Below are 16,023 nucleotides of genomic sequence, written 5' to 3' on the forward strand. Positions count from 1 at the left end.
CTGTGGGGACAAAACGGGGGAGAGGGCAAAACCGAACCTTGGGGGAGCTCTCTCCCATCCCCAGACTTGCCCCCTCCTTCTTCCTCCCCTCCCCCAGCGCCCCAGTGGTCACCCCCAGTCTCAGAGACCCAGGAGTTTCCCCTCCCCTGCTCAACGCCCTCTCCCCAGTTGCCCCTTTCCGTCTCTTCCCCGCTGCTCCCTCCTTCCCGCGACCCCAGAGTAGACACCCCGCCCCCGCCCCCCTGCCTCCCCAAAGGAGCCCCACCCACCAAGACCTGCGGGCGCTCTCCCCCCGCCTCGCTCCCCCCGCCGGTGGGTGGAGGCCACTAACCGGCCTCTCACCCCTGCCCCCCATCGCCCTCAGCGTCTCCCCCTCCTGCTCCCACCGCGGGCTCTGAAGCCAGGAAACCCGAGAGGAAATGACTGAGCCCGTCTCGGTCCCCGCCCGCCAGCTCTCCCCTGGCCACACCCTCCGCCGGGACGCAGCCGCCGCCGCTGCCCTCTGTCCACGAGGCTGCGGGCTTGGGACCCCCCGGCTCTGACGTAAGTCTCGCCTGCGATCCGCCGGCGCCCGCCTCCCCTCTGCCCAGGGGCCGGGCTCAGGTGCCTGGAGGACTGCTCTTTTCGGTGCCTCTCGGCCCCCCACTCATGCTCACGTCTCCGCGCCTGCTCTTGGGCACTGCGGTGGGCTGCGGGCGCCTCTTCCTCGTGCCTCAGTCTCCCCGGCTCTCCGCCATCGCTTTGGGGCCGGGTGTCCTAGAGGTGCCCAGCATCCTGCTCTATTGTCCCTGAGGCGGCGAGGCCCCTAACACCAGCTCACTTTTTCCTCTGAGATCGGGAGTACATTACTCATTCTTCCTCTTTCCCCTCCTTGCTGACTCCTCGCCTCTGGGGACAGCCCCGGAGGGAGGCACCAGGCCCCCTGATCTACTCCTGTGCCCTGTAGAGTCAGTCTTGGTGGGGTAAGTTCTTCTCAGCTCCAGGGGTGTCCCTGTGCAGTGGCTGCTGCTGGAAGCCCCATTTGGTCTGATGCTTCTTGTTTTCTTTGGGGGCCTGCATATGGAAGAAGGGGGTGGTTGCTGGGGATCCCCCTCCACTTCTAGAACCCTCCCTCTGCCCTGGAAACCAGCTGTCAGCCCAGGCAGGGGGTCCTTGAAGTCAGAGGTGCTTGCTCTGGGTAAAGAAGGGGCTGCAAGATCCCCACGGGGGGGCTGGTGTGTGAGGGTGCTGCCCGGGGCCTGCCTCAGTGACATCATGGCTGATCCCAGCTCCGGTTCGCCCCATAGATGTCGCCCTCTGGTCGCCTGTGTCTCCTCACCATCGTTGGCCTGATTCTCCCCACCAGAGGTAAGGCCGGGCCCTTGTCCCCACTCTGCCCCAGAGTGCCCCGCCTGGAGTGCACTGGTGGGGTGGGTGGGCACCCGTGGATTTGGATGCCCTGCCCTGTGTCTTCACCCTCCTACTGAGCCAGCACCAGGAAGTGGGGTCTTGATGAGGGGGCCAGGGTTACACCCTCTTTGGAACACCTCGCACCTGGGTGGCCGCTTCCAAGGAGTCTGGCCAGAGCCTGTCCTGCTGAGCATCCTCCATTTCACCTCCAAGAAGAACTCACTGAGTTTGATTTGGCGGGGAGATTGGTGTCAATTTTCTACTGAGCAGCCAGGAACCCTAGGCTCCCAGCAAAGCAGCTCCCTGGAAAACCGGGTGATACACGATTAGGCAGAGGGGGTGACCTGGGGCCAGTCCAAGATTTGGAGGTGTCTCACCCCTGCCTGGGAAGGGTTTCCTGAAGGCAGTGCCCATGGTGGGCATTTGCAGGTGCTTTCTACATGGCAGGTGGTGCATATGTGAACTCATTTCAACTTAAGCTCTACTCTGTTATACATACGGTCATGCCCGTTTTATGGATGAGGCTACTGAGGCTCAGCAAAGGAAGTGCCCTGTGCCAGAGGCTAGTGAGTAGTGAGGCTGGGATATGACCATCTTTCTTGCCCTCAGAACCCAGGACATAACCCCACTGAAGCTGCCCCATTTGTCTTTGATAAAATGGTTTTCACGTATTCTTTCAATCATTCACCAAGTATTCATTGAGCAGCTACTATGCGCCAGATCTTATTCTATGCACTGGGGAAACAGCAACGCATAAAACAGGAGCTCACATTCTAGTTGGGAAAGACAGGCAATAAACAATCCATCAGTAAATTATATGGTACGCTAGAAGGTAGTAAGTGCTATGGAGAGAAACAGAGCAGAGTAATGAGGATTGTTTAGATGGGGTGGCCAGGGAAGACCTCACTAGAAGGTGACATTTGGGCAGACACTCGAAGGAGATGAGGGAATGAGCCCAGCAGGCATCTGGGGGATAAGTGCTGTCCGGTGAGTATGAGGAAGAGCAGGGAGGCCAGGTGGCTGGGCTGGGGTGAACAACGGCAGGGTGGGAAGAGGAGAGGTAAGAGGCGTGACAGGAAACCAGGTGGAGGGGGGAGGGGGGAGGCCCCATGAGTACTTTGGCTCGTATTAGGAGCAAGGAGCGGGCTCTGCACCAGCAGGGCCTTGACCTGACTCAGGGGTTCACAGGCTGCCCCTGGCTGCAAGTGGGGAGCAGACTGCAGAGGGCAGGGATGAAGGCAGGGAGCCCAGGGAGGGGTGTCCAGGGCAGAGCCGATGAGACTGGGCCGGGGCGGGAGCAGTGGTTGTATCCAGCCCTGACTGCGTATCAGGGAGTGGGGGAGACCCTTTCCTCTGTCGTGTCCTCTCGCCCTCTCTATAGCCCTGAGAAGCAGATTCAGTTAGTATCCCCATTTTGCAGATGAGACAGCTGAGGCTCAGACTTCACCCGCTCCAGGTCACATAGCGAGGAAGTCGCTGGAAGCAGAATTTGAGACCACAGCCCCGGCTGACTTTAGGACGTGGGTTCACTAGGCTAAATCGCCTCTTCCATCCCACAAGGATGGGCAGGGAGAGGGGCTGGAGAAAGGGTGCTGGGCCTCAGCGTTTCTTAAAACACTTCCAGGACCATGGACGGATACCCCCAATCAAGTGTCTGTCTGTCTGCGGCTCCACCAGCGTGTCCTGAGCTCCCACCCACAGCTTCAAAGAGGAGGGCAAGGTGGGGTTTTGGTGAGAGAAGGGGGACCAGAGGCTCCTCTCTGACTTCTCGCCCTTGATTTCCCAGGACATATATTGAAGGAGGCCACATCCGTTTCTCCCGCAGACCCAGCCAGGGTGAATGTTCATGCCCTGACGCCAGCCCCAGGTGAGGAAAGAGGGATGGATCTGTCAAGATCCTGTCACTGCAAATAACAACAGCCACAAAAAATCTCAAGCTCGGACCACTCAGGAATTTTGGGTTTGTGCAATCAGAAAGTCTGGTGATAGGCCTTCAGGCATGGCTCGGTCTAGGTGCTCAAATGATGCTATCAGGAACATGTCTTGATCTCTCGGTTCTATCTTTCTTGTGTTGACTAGACTCTCCTTTTATGGGGCCAAGATGGCCCCTAGAGACCTGAGGCTTCCATCCTCCCTCCTAAGAAGCCAGAGGAAAGCAGATTTCCCCTTCCCCAATCCAGCAAAAGTCCCATGACTGAGCGTCCCCGACCAGTCTCAGGTGGCAAGTCCAACAGTGAGCTGATCATTGTGGCCACAGGCCAAAGCTGATTGGCCAGACCCCAGTCTCAGGTTCAACCTCCAACAAGGCTGGTGCCAGCCTCACTGAATGAAGTGGACCCAGACTCAGGGAAGGGTAGTTCATAAAGTTCCAGGGGCTCTTACCAGAGGTGGATGGATTCTGAGTAGGGGGATGTGCATCTGTGGGAGGAGAGGTGCAGGCATGGCAGTTGGGCCGTTAGCAAATGGCTCGGTTAATTAAGTCATTTCAATTATATCAAAATTGAGTTGCTATGGAAATCCACCCCCCACCACCCCGTTCCTCCACCCATGGACCTTCTCCACATCTTCTCTCTCTTCTCTCCCTGTTTCCGGACTCCAGACGCAGTCTACCCAGAACCCCAGCCCACTGCTCAGACAACCCTGCAGACTGGTGGTGAGTGAGGCAGGGGGAGGGGGCGGGAGCGTGGGCCTGGGACAGACACGCTCCCTCTCTTCCTCCGACACTCCGGGTCCTTGCTTACTCATTTCAGTCCCCCAGCTCTGAATCCTCTGGCTTACTTTGTGGTGGGGCAGCCAGCCACCCACCTCCACTTCTTTAGAAACAAATCTTTTGAAATCATGAAAAATAATATGCACATCGAAACGTACAGAACCCATAAACATAGAACTAAAGCATATTACTCTAAATTGAACCCCTGCGGAACCGGCACCCAGCTCAAGGACTAGACCTTTGCAAACACCCCAGCAACTCCCCATGTGCCAAGGCCACTCCTTCCTTCCTTTAATCTCGGTATCTTTTGCCGTTTTTGAGTTTTCAAACCAGTTTTGAACTGTTTCTTGGAGTATAAGATAATTCAAAACGTGCTCCCTGATTTTCTCCCTGAATATTTAGTGATACCGTAATACATGCACACATTCTGCTTGGAAGTCATGCAAATATCACAGGCGAGATGAAATCCCTTGGTCGATCCCCATTCTCTTCTCTCCCCCTGTCTCCGAGAGGCCCCCACTGCTGGCGCTGGATGGGGAGTAGCCCCCCAGTGATGCGATTCACTCGTTGTTCCCTTTTCCCTCGCTCATCTGACCTGAGTAGGAACAACACAGGAGCAGGAGGAGGAGATCCAGACCCCAAAAATGGAGGAGACCAGGTCCCCGCAACCGACGGGAATGCATGTGCTTCTAGCAACAGATCCGAAGACCGTCAAGAGCGGCCCAGAAGGTAGGGCCTGGGACTAGAAGGGCAACATACAAATTTTGTTTAATTCTCTATCTGGGTCAGCAGTTCCCCAAGTACGTTTCTCAGAGCACCCGTTTGGGGAATTGTTAATACATTTTCAAAAAACTCTGTTTTGATTTGCGGTCAAAGGTATTTGGGAAACTCTGAGTTAAAGTTAAACACATTTCTTTTTGGTGGGACTTCTTGGAGTCTTATTAACGCTCATTTGCAGTAAGCATCCCCTACAGGAGCTCCTAGTATGCCTCATTTTCCAAACCTGATGGACATGGGACTCTCTTTTGTTCAGGTTCCTTTATAGGGCTGGTACCTGGAAATGTGAGTGTAGGTGTTTCCTTTGTGTACCTCTTCATGTTAGAGCAGGAGTTTTTCAGTTGCAAAATACTGCAAATGCAACTAAAAATAAAATAGATTTATTGGCTATATGTGTTCTGTAAAGTCCAGATACGGGATTTCAGGAACAGGTGGATCAGGGTGCTCAAGCACTGTCATCATAACTGACTTGCTCTCTCTCAGCTCTGTTGTCTATGTTCTCAAGTTCTCAAGTGGCTTTTCCCCTCTTGGTGGCAAAGATAGTCCCATAGTTCTATTTAGGTCACAAACCCAGCAGATAGAGCCCATCTCTTTCTCATGTCTAGCCCAAGGCATAGAATTGACTCTCACTGGCCCAGCTGGGGTCACATACCCATGTCTGGCCAAAGGGAGCCAGGGAAATGGATTGCTCTGACTGCTTAGGCCTGAGTCTTGTGCCCACTCTGGGGCTGCGGAGCAGGGTCAGCCCTGTCTGAACTGCATAGGCCCAGAGTCAGGGAAGAGGTAGTTCCCCTCAGGACCAGTGAGTAGTTAACATTTCAGAGGCATGGTAAAGGCAGCTGAGCCGAGGTGAAGGCCGCAGGTGGGCTCCAATGCCTATCTGACCCATATTTGAGGAGCAGCCCCTACTGGACAATACTGTAGCTTGAGCCATTCCCAGGCTGACATGTATGCACAGTGGTGCAGACTGGGCACTGCACAAGAGCATCACCTCTAAGACCATGTCATTCCCCTTGTGGATTTTTATAATCGTTATAGTTTTCCAGTGATGGCAGTAAAGCATCTAATTCTGACAGAGCCTGTCTATTAAAACAATTTTACCACCAATGGAAATAAAGTGTCTTGGAGAAGAGAATTTTTCTATTTTCCACAAAAGGGGAGGTGGGGGGGGTATAGTGTCTGTGTCCACACTTTCCAATTGAGAAAACATTCTCACATCTCCAGATTCACTTGCTGTGAGTCTGTGTTGACCCGAGTTACTCTGTGTTATGATATCATGTTCCTGATTATATGGGACAGAAATTCAGCCAGGCTGAGGGGGTCATGGAGCCAAGAGGTAAAAGACACCTCTGAGCCTCCGGCTCACTCAGAGCCTGAGCACGAACGCCCCCAGCGCCTCTCTCCCTCCTTCATTTTTGTTTCTCTTGTGCTGGATCTTGTCTTCCGCCTGGTGAAGAAATGGTTCCTGTCATCTGCAAGCTCAGAGCTCCCAGACTTCACCTAGCTGCCCCTCCGAATGTCTACTTGGAATGTGGAAGGTCCCAGGGAAGAAGGAGCCTGGGTCACATGCTCCCCCTTGTGGCCCACATTACAATAGAACCAGATGGACTGGGGAAAGCGGGAGCAGGCCCCCCAAAGAAAGGGGCAGCTGTTCCCAGCAGGGAGGGGTGAGAGCCAGCTACAGCTATGGGGTAACAGCGACAGCCAACATCTGCAGAGAGTTTGCTCCCTGCCGGGCCCTGTGCTAAGCTTTCCCGCCTTCACTCATTCACTGCTCACAGCCACCCTGCCTGGTAGGAACTGTTGAAACCTCATTTTACAGGAAGGCAACCGGGGCCCAGAGAGGTTACTCTGCCGGCCTTAGGCCACACAGCCCAAAGCGGCAGAACCAGAATCTGAGCCCAGGCTCTCTAGCACCAGCGTGCCTGAGCACTGCACAGCACCGAGGCTGTCCTTTACATTCTCTGTGGTTTCCGCATGTCTGTCCTTGCTGCTGGTCTGGATTGAGCCTTCCCTTGGCCAAGGCTTTCCCAAACATCTCGTGATCCTTGCCTGTCGGTTCATACTTAAGAAGTGAGGTGCTGGGGCGCCTGGGTGGCTCAGTCTGCTAAGCGGCTGCCTTTGGCTCAGGTCATGTTCCCAGGGTCCTGAGATCAAGCCCCGCGTCATGCGGGCTCCCTGCTTCTCCCTCTCCCTCTGCCCTGCTCGTGCTCTCGCTCTCTCTCAATCCTGGTGCTGGGCCCGTGTTCTGGAGGCGCCCCTGCCTGGCTTAGAAGGATACTATCCGTTGCTTCCCTGATTACGAGGCAGCCCAAGAGGTCCTGGGGGAGCGGGAGGGGGGCTGGGACAGTTGGTCTTAACCTGGGGGTGCAGGCTCGTTCAGTATTTCCATACCTGCCATTCCTTGCTGTCCCCGGGGTAGGAGTGGGGGGCTTGCTGTGCCTGCCCACTGAGTGTGTCGATGTGGAGGAGAGTGTCCCCCGGGTACAGACATTCCGAGACGTGGTCATCCCTTGTCTCCTCTACGACTCACTTCCTCCCTCTGCCACCTTCTAGCCACACCCTCTGCCAAACCCACTAAAGGCACCACGCTCTCCAAGAAGCAGGCTCCAGGCAAAGGCGTCAGGCCGGACCCTATCCTCGGGCCGACTGGTCAGTAACTCCCTTCCCAGACTGGAAACTGGCTATTTCCTCTTCACTCTGTATTTCTAGCACCTGGAACCCTGCCCAGCATGAAATAGTCCTCTGTAAACATGTGGTGGGTGGATACGTGAGCTCAAGGCTGGAAGACGGCGGTGGGGGTATAAGGTAGACACCCAATAAGTGTCTGGATAGACAGATGAATCCATGGATGACTGCAGCGTGCAAACCACCCTGATGCTCAGTGGCTTAAAATGACAACCATTTATTTAACACCCAAGGCTGCAATCTGGAAGTTTTGTCTGGGCTCAGCTGAGTGGTTCTTCTGGTCTCAGCTGCCTTACTCATGCATCTGAGATCAGTTTTGGGGTGAGCAGGGAGCTCTGTCTCCGGGACACCTTGATCTGTCCCCTTGTGGTCTTATCGTCCACTTTCCGCCCAGCCAACTCCACTGAACCGGTGGAAATGATATGTCCACTGGTCACGTAGAGAGTTCCTTCCTTCATTCATTCAAAACATATTCACGAGCACCTACTGTGTTCTAGGTGCCAGAGATATAGCAGTGAACAAGGCGGACGAAAATCTCTTCTCTCGTGGAGCAGACATTCTAGTGGGGGATAGAGATAATAAATAATAATTATAAGAATTATGTATCAGATGGTTTAAAGCTGCTGTCAAGAGAAATAAAGCAGCATTAGGGGCAGAGGTGACTGGAGAGTATTTTCCATAAAGGGCCAGGGAGACCTCCCTGAGAAGGAGCTGAGGGGGAATCGTGTGGATGTCTGGGCAGGGGTGTTCCAGGCAGAGGCAGCAGCCAGTGCAAAGGCCCTGAGGTGAGAGGGGCCTGGCATGGCCACCAGCAGGGCGGCCAGCAGGGCTGGAGCATCTGGTGAGCGGGGCAGTGGGGAGCTGAGGTAGAGAGGTGGTGGGAGCCACATGGTGTGTCATATGAGGCTTTGGTCCTAAGTGTCCCAAGGCAGAGACCCAAGTCCCTCCCTCCCTGACTCCGCCATTCACTACTTCACTCCACAGTTTTTGCTGAACTCTGACTTGCTCCCTGTCTGTCCCCCCAGGTTCCAGTGAGGAAAACCCCTTCTCCTACGGTAAGTTACCCATGGGAGGATGTGGGAAGAGGGAGGGAGAGAAGCAACTCTTGCCACACTCCGTCGTTTTTCTCTCTGCAGACGAGTACACTCTCCGGAAGCGGGGGCTGCTGGTCGCAGCTGTGCTGTTCATCACAGGCATTGTCATCCTCACGAGTGAGAATCGGAGCTGGGGGAGGCGCCACGCCTGGGAGGGAGGACGCCTTGGCTTGTACTTTGACTCACGGGATCAGTTCTTGAAGCCCCCCCCCCCCCCCCCAGGCAGAGTTGTTTTAAATGAAGCATATTAGCTACAGGTCCATATAAACCACGCTGGAAGTCAGCGGCTTACAATGATCACCATTTACTTAGGGCTCAATTGTGCCCTTTGGAAATGTAGGCTGGGCTCAGCTGGGTGGTTCTTCTGGTCACAGCAGGATGACACAGCAACGGGGAGCCGTGTTCCCAAAGCTTGGAGGGGTGACAGGAGGGAGTGGTCACGCCAGGGGCTGGTGGGAGACAGAACTGTAGGCGGGGGCCACCGGCTTGAGCTTTGGCTCCGGGGAGAAGTTTCCAGCCCCTGCCCCCCAGTAAGCCCACCAGGAGGGAGCAGGGGTGGAGGGGATCAGATACCTAATCCTCTCTCTCTGGCCACGGCCTCCCTGCCAGTTAGAAGGCGAGGGGCCAGGGGATGCAGTCTCTTGCGGCAGCGGGGGGGGGGGGGGGGGCGGGCAGCATTGCACGGAGCTCAACGTTGTACGGGGAATGGGGGCAAAGAGAGAATAATGAGCAGAAAAACAAATTTTTCAGTTTTTTAAATGCTGCAGGTGAACTAAAACACACAGGCCACCAGTTTGCAAGCTCTCAGTGAAGCCATATAGCTTACACCAGGTTTTATTCCCTCTCTTGCCCAACTTCCCCATCAGGAAAACGCACACAGCCACATCTTTTCTTTGGTCTAAGGTGGGAGGCAGAACACTAAGAGCGGTGAGGAGAGATCGCTAGTGCCTCCTGCCCCACACCGAATCCAGGGCTCGAGGAACACTGCTTCTGTTGTTTATTGATCCTGACCTTGCGCTGGGGCCCTGTCCGCACCCCCTCCCCCCGCCGTAGGAAAAGTGAGGCTCAGAGAACTGAGGGGTTTGCCCAAGGTCACACAGCACCTAAAAATCAGGGAAGGACTGGACCCAGGTCTGAGGGCAGAGCCTGAAAGTTAGCTCCCGGGCTATCAATTGTTCCGGCGAGAGACATTTGTGGGCACCTACTCTGTGCCCACCCTGTGCCCTGGTCCCCTCCCTTGGGGAGCTCACATCCAGTGGGGGGGAGGAATGACAGTAAACAGGTAAGTGCATTAATGAGCAGAGTGGACACTGAGAGAGGTAATTGCCAGAAGAAAAAGAAAGCAGAATAATAAGCCAAGAGGGATGGGGAGAGACACTCCCTCTAAAGAGATAAAATCAGGCCTGATGCCTGATGATGAGAAAGACGATTTAAAAAACAGGTAAAGGGAGCAGCAAGTACAAAGCCCCAGAGGCAGGAATGAGCTGAGCATGTTGCAATAACCACAGGAAGAGGCTAGGGTGGCTGGAGCTGTGTGAGCCCGGTGGGGACTAGAAAGAGGAGAGGAGGCAAGAGTGGCAGCCAGGACATTGAAATCCCACCCCCCCATTCCCTTCAGTCCAGCACCCTGACCCCCCTGTTGTCCATTAAGCCTACCTGTCTCCTCCTACCCCAGGGCCTTTGCACTGGCCATTCCCTCTGTCTGGAACACCCTTCCTCTAGATGTCCACGTGGCTCCCCCCTCACCTCCTTCAATGAGGCCCCTCTAGTCATCGCCGTGTGGATGCCCCCGGCCCCTGGGCCTCCCTGCCTCCCTCCTGGCTTTAGTTTTCTTCTGAGCACGCATCACCATCTGATATCACTGTTCCTACACTTGACCCAGTCATTCTGCTCATTGTCGGTCTCCCCGACTAGAAAGTCAGTTCTACCAGGGCAGGGATTTTATTCATTCCTGTCCCCGGCTGTGCTCCCAGTGCCAAGGTCAGAGCCTGGCACATAGTAGGTGCGCAGTAAATATTTGCTGAATGAACGAATCACACACAAGCTCGGATGGGTTTTCAAGCTCCTCTCTGTGCGTTGAGAGGCTTGGGGGCCGTCGCACTAGCTCTTCTCCCGTGTGCTTCTCATCTCTGGCTCGGGTTTGCCCTGGAGCTTCCTGAAGGGCAGGGCTGGTGGGCCTTGTCCCGCAGCACCCAGAGCACATGCAGTAATCAATGTTGTTCCAACTCATGACCCAACGTTTTCTTTCACCCACAGGTGGCAAGTGTAGGCGGTTACCCCAATTATGCCGGAATCGTAACAGGTGAGACCATCGGAAGTAGGGGCCAGCAACCCAATCGATGGGCACCCCAAGACTGAGTCCCTACCAGCTCACCGTGCCCAGCCACCTCCCTCCCCTCGCGGAGCCTACAGAATAGTCAGTAAAGCCCAGCCTGAGAGGGAAGACCCGGATGGAGCCAGAGCCGGGGCTCACGGCCCAAGGCCCCTACCCTCCCCACCCTACCCACCCAGAGGGCCGCCTGGCTCCCTGGGCACTGCCCCCCAAGTCACCCATTCTGTTCAGATGAAAAGTAAACACCGTGGTCCTTGCCTATGGTCTCTGATCATTCATGACTGGGGAGTGGAAGAAAGGGGCCGGGACTGAGGACGGGTCCCCTGAGGACTGAAGGGAGAGGGTCACAGACTCAAAAGCCAAGGCAGGGAATCCAGAGAACACGGCCTGGCTGGTGTGAGGCAGGAGGGACGGGAGGGCAGGCCACGGGGGACTCCGGCCGGTGGGAGCGTCCGCGCTGGATTCGGCCCCCAGCAGTGTGAGACCCCTGGCCTGTTGTCCCACGTGAGCTCACCCCTCACCTTGGTAGGTAGTATTGGTAACCAGCCAAGCGCAAATGGAGGTCCCGGACCCATGGGGGCCTACTTTTCTTTACACTCCAGATCCTCCCGTCACTGTGAGGGGCCCCACACATGAGTGTGGACATCCCAGCCTGCCCATCCAAACTCCACCCACAACCCCTGCCACAAAAGACTGCCTCTGGGCCACCTCTCTGTGGAGGGGAATGCCCACCAAGAAGGCCATGCAGGCCCTGGGAGGGGGCCCCAGAGCCGTTTGGGTGGGGAATTCCAGGGTCCCAGGGACCCAGAGCAGGGTCCAGAAGGGGCGCAGGCTCTGGTGGGCATGTCCTGAAGGCCCCGGAGAGGGGCTCCACCGGGTAAGGCCAGAGTAGGTCCTCTGAAGCGCGCGGCCAGGGGCAGAGGCTGCTCCCCCAGCGTAAGGGCCATCATGACAAAACACAGAGACAAGGTCCTGTTCACACGGGCTTGCATAACAAGAGTTCACAGACCTTGGGTCAGAGCCTAGTCGTGGGTTATGAAATCAGTTTCATGGGCTCTGAGTAGCATAAAAAAGAGATAAAAAAGAAGTAATAAAATAGAAAAGAAAAATATCAGAGTATATCCCAAATAATCTGACTCTTTATATACTCTTCTCACTTGCTGCCACATTTTCATCCCACCCATATTATTATTCGCTTTTTCAAGAGATCACCTCCCTTTTTAACATAATACATTTATTTTAAAACGAACAATCGTATATGGAAAGCCAGTACTGCTTCATGTAAGTAGAAAGTAGCCATCAGGATAAATCCAGTGAGGGGCGCCTGGGTGGCTCAGTTGGTTAAGCGTCCGACTCTTGGTTTCAGCTCAGGTCGTGATCTCAGGGTCGTGAGATCCAGCCCCGTGTCGGGCTCCGTGCTCAGCGCAGAGTCTGCTTGAGGTTCTTTCCTCCTCCCTCTCCCTCCCTCTCTGCTCCTCCCCCCGCTTGAGCTCACTCTCTCTCTCTCAAATAAAAAATAAATAGGATAAATCCATTGAAAACAAACATGTATTATATGTGATATATAGCATATGTGCATGTGTGATATGTATTACGTATACGCATAGACGTGTATAATACATGTATGTTATATGTGTGAAATGTATAGTGCGGAATATATACATATATACATATATATTGTATATATACAATATTTATATTCTAAAAATATTTTTGATTGGCATCTACCATCTGCTAATCAGATGCCTAACCCATCAGGAGGGAATGTCATTCATATATATATTACACACACACACACACACACACACACACACACACACGTGAGTGGATACAAACTGTGGCATGTGTTGTGAGGGGATACCACTCAACACTAAACGGGAGAAACTACGCGGCAACATGGAGGAATCGCAAAAGCCTTAGCCTGAGTGAAAGGAGCCAGATACCAAAGTGCACAGACCGTCTACTACCACTTATGTGAAGTTCTGGAGTAAGCAAGATGAAGTGATGGTGATACAAGTCAGGATAATAGTTGCCTTTACCACTACTGTGGTGCCCCTCCTATGGGGGAGGGGCGTCAACTGAGGAGAGGCATGAGGGAACTTTCTGGAAGGACTGGAATGTTCTGTGCCATGATGGTGGCACAGGTTACGTGAATGTCTTAATCGGCCAGAACTGGCTGAATTGTACACTTAGTTTCCTGTGCTTTATTACACGTGAGTTATACCTCAAGCCCAAGCACAACAAAATTGAAAACAAAAAGGCAGTTGCATCTGGGGTGGTGATGACTTCTGGGTCCTGGATCAGGATTCCGAAGGTGCCATGGACGGGGTGGGGGTGGGGGGCTCACAACTGAGGTGGAAGGAGAAGCTCCCCAAGGGGGTTGGTTCAGTTATTGTGAAATTATAGGAAATATATATATTGGGTTTTGCTCCCAGTTCCTGGCACAGAGCTCCTACAACCCCAGGAATTTCCTGGGTGATAGGAGCATCTTTTGTTCTAATGAGGCAAGGGATGGTAAGCTTCTAGATGGCTCTGATCACCAGAAAGACCAAGTTATGATCAGAAGCTGGAAACTTCCAGTCCCACCCCCATCCTCTGGAGGAGGGAGAGGGGCTGGAAGTTGAGTTAATGGTCAATCATGCCTCCATGATGAAGCCTCCATAAAAATCCCCAAATTACAGGGTTCAGAGAGCAACCTGCTTGGTGAACATAGCCACGTGCTGGCAGGGGGTGGAAGCTCCCATGCTCAGGATTCTCCCAGACCTCGCCCTGTGTAGTCCTTGACCGGTGGTCCATCTGTATCCTTCATCATAGCCTCCACGATATAATAAACTGGTAAACATAAGTGTTTCCCTGAGTTCTATGAGTGTTCTGGTAAATAATCAAATCCAAGGTGAGGGAATCATGGGAAACCCCAATTTGTAGTCACATTTGACAGAAGTTGTGGGTAACCTGGGACTTACCAGCCATTGGCGTCAGGAGTGGGGGAGGGGCAGTTTCATGGGACCGAGCCCTTCGCCTATGGGGTCTGCGTTCACTCTGGTTTGTGGCAGAATTGAACTGAATTGTAGGACACCCCGCTGGGGTGACAGAGAATTGCTTGGTGTGGTTATGGTATGAGCTTAAACAAGCAGCGCACAGGAGTGGAGGCAAATTTTTCCTTAGAGTCAGGTTTTGGGAATCATTTGCAAAGTCTTAGCCCTGAGCCCACTCCACCAGCCTTTCCAAAAACTTTGTCAGCTCTTCATTCCCTAAATCAGGCCAACCCATTTTTGCTGGAAATCAACAGGAATAATCTCAAAATCTCAGTGGCTTACAATGGCAAAGGTGTGTTTGCACTCACACCTCATGCTCACCATGGATCAGCTGGGAGTGATGATGTGCCCTAAGCTGATGGAGAAGCCACCATCAGAAACGTCCCTGGTCATCAGTGACAGAAAGAAGAGAGAAGAAGGTGAGACACACGCTGGCTCTTGTAGCCTCTGCCAGAAGGGACACACACATCATTCCTGCTCACATTGCATCGGCCAGAGCAAATCACACAGCCACGTTTGAGTTCAAGAGGGCAGGAAACTACAATCTTCTTATAGCGAAGGAACTGGGTATTGCCACAGAGGAAAGTAATTACCTCACATACCAAGAATTCTGGAAGCAGAAACTGTATTCGGTGTCAAGAGACATAAGCCAGAAACAACAGTGGCTTCAACAAGGTGATTTATTTCTCCTTCACATAACAGAACTATGAAGTGTGTAGTCCGAGGCTGGAGAAGGGTTCCTTGGTGTCATAAGGGAGAAGCACTGACTTACTGCTCTGCCATCCTTAGCATGTGGCTCTAATCCTCAAGATCACAAAATGGCTGCAGGAGCCTCTGCCATCATGTCATGTTCCAGAGGAAAAAAGCAAGAAGAAAAGAAAAAGGTGTGGAGGGGAGAAGGCACCACTAGGTGAGTTTCATTCTTTTAAAAAGGGGATCTCAGGATCCCTTCCCAAAGACTTCTACTTACTTCCGATTGGCCACCTCTATCTGCAAAAAGAAATTGGGAAATGTAGTCTTTTAGCTGAGTCCATGACACCCTGAATACCATCATGGAAAACAACAGCCGCAAGGAATGTGTTGATATGGTGGGGAGAATATTGAGCTTCTCCCAAGTTAAGGATGGGTACTCAAGATATTTTTATTCAAATATGAAAGGAAAAGATAATTCTTAAGCCTGGAGTCTGTGGAGACCTCCAGGGGACAGAACACTGAATCTCAGACTTGGAAAAGACGTCCAGAAATCTTTCCAGCTGTGCCCCCAATGCTCTCCAAAGGCTGTCCATCTGCTGCCCCAACCCCTTCTGGCACAAGACCCCTTTTTCTGTTGTGGTGTCTTAACTGCAGCCTCCTCCTCCGCTCTTACATCAGGGGAGAGACGGGTTGCCAAGACCTAATGGAATTGCTCTCAGAATGCAGCCAGCCTCCCGAGTACAATACTGACAAGATTCTTGTTCTGGAAGAATTAAGGCCAAATCACACTAACTGGAAGGAATCTGCTTTCTTCACACGAGACTCACGCTTTTTTGGGGGCTGTTGGGAGGGACTTCCAATGCTTCAGTGAGGTGTTGCTTTTAGGGAGGTTGGTGAGTCGGTGAGCTCCTGCCGGTGGGGAGATTAAGCGGCCTTTGAAAACACCCCGTGAGGTGGCTCTGCGATGTGTCCACTGGGCCAGGTTAAATGGCATTTCCCAGCATTCCCCTCCCTGTACGCTTCTGGTTAGGGTGGGCCGCAAGAGATGTTCTCGTGGGGGATTTGCGGGGTCGAGGTTGGAACAGCAACCATTTCGTGGCTTACACTAACGGTCGCTTATCTGCGACTCATCTCTTTGGTAGAAGGCAGCAGCTGGGCGTGTATGTGTTCCAACCCCCCTCTTTCAGCTCCTCCAACTCCTGCACCAGCTGCGTGCCTAGCCCTGTGATGGGGGCCCTGGCTTCCGTGGGACATTGTACCACCAAGGTGACAGGCAATTGGTTCTCTGATCTAATTAGATTTAAA

The 16,023-nt window shown here is 53.4% G+C and overlaps 1 protein-coding gene across 3 annotated transcripts; it reads left to right on the top strand.

Moving 5' to 3' along the window:
• Positions 1 to 396: 396 nt before the first annotated feature.
• On the top strand, positions 397 to 11,247 carry FXYD5 (FXYD domain containing ion transport regulator 5). Of its 3 annotated transcripts, none has more exons than XM_036108539.2 (9): positions 397 to 543; positions 1,287 to 1,347; positions 3,176 to 3,256; positions 3,989 to 4,042; positions 4,703 to 4,828; positions 7,433 to 7,528; positions 8,590 to 8,619; positions 8,701 to 8,775; positions 10,915 to 11,247. In XM_036108539.2, the coding sequence occupies exons 2-9, from the start codon at positions 1,287 to 1,289 to the stop codon at positions 10,962 to 10,964; spliced, it is 573 nt and encodes a 190-aa protein (XP_035964432.1). In that variant the 5' UTR covers positions 397 to 543; the 3' UTR covers positions 10,965 to 11,247. The 3 variants fall into 3 exon arrangements, with proteins under 3 accessions (XP_035964432.1, XP_035964436.1, XP_035964433.1); XM_036108540.2 differs by lacking the exon at positions 397 to 543 and adding an exon at positions 823 to 962; XM_036108543.2 differs by lacking the exon at positions 7,433 to 7,528.
• The last annotated feature ends 4,776 nt before the right edge of the window (positions 11,248 to 16,023 follow it).

Source organism: Halichoerus grypus, chromosome 15 (genome assembly GCF_964656455.1).
Source record: "Halichoerus grypus chromosome 15, mHalGry1.hap1.1, whole genome shotgun sequence".
Lineage (NCBI taxonomy): Eukaryota > Metazoa > Chordata > Mammalia > Carnivora > Phocidae > Halichoerus > Halichoerus grypus.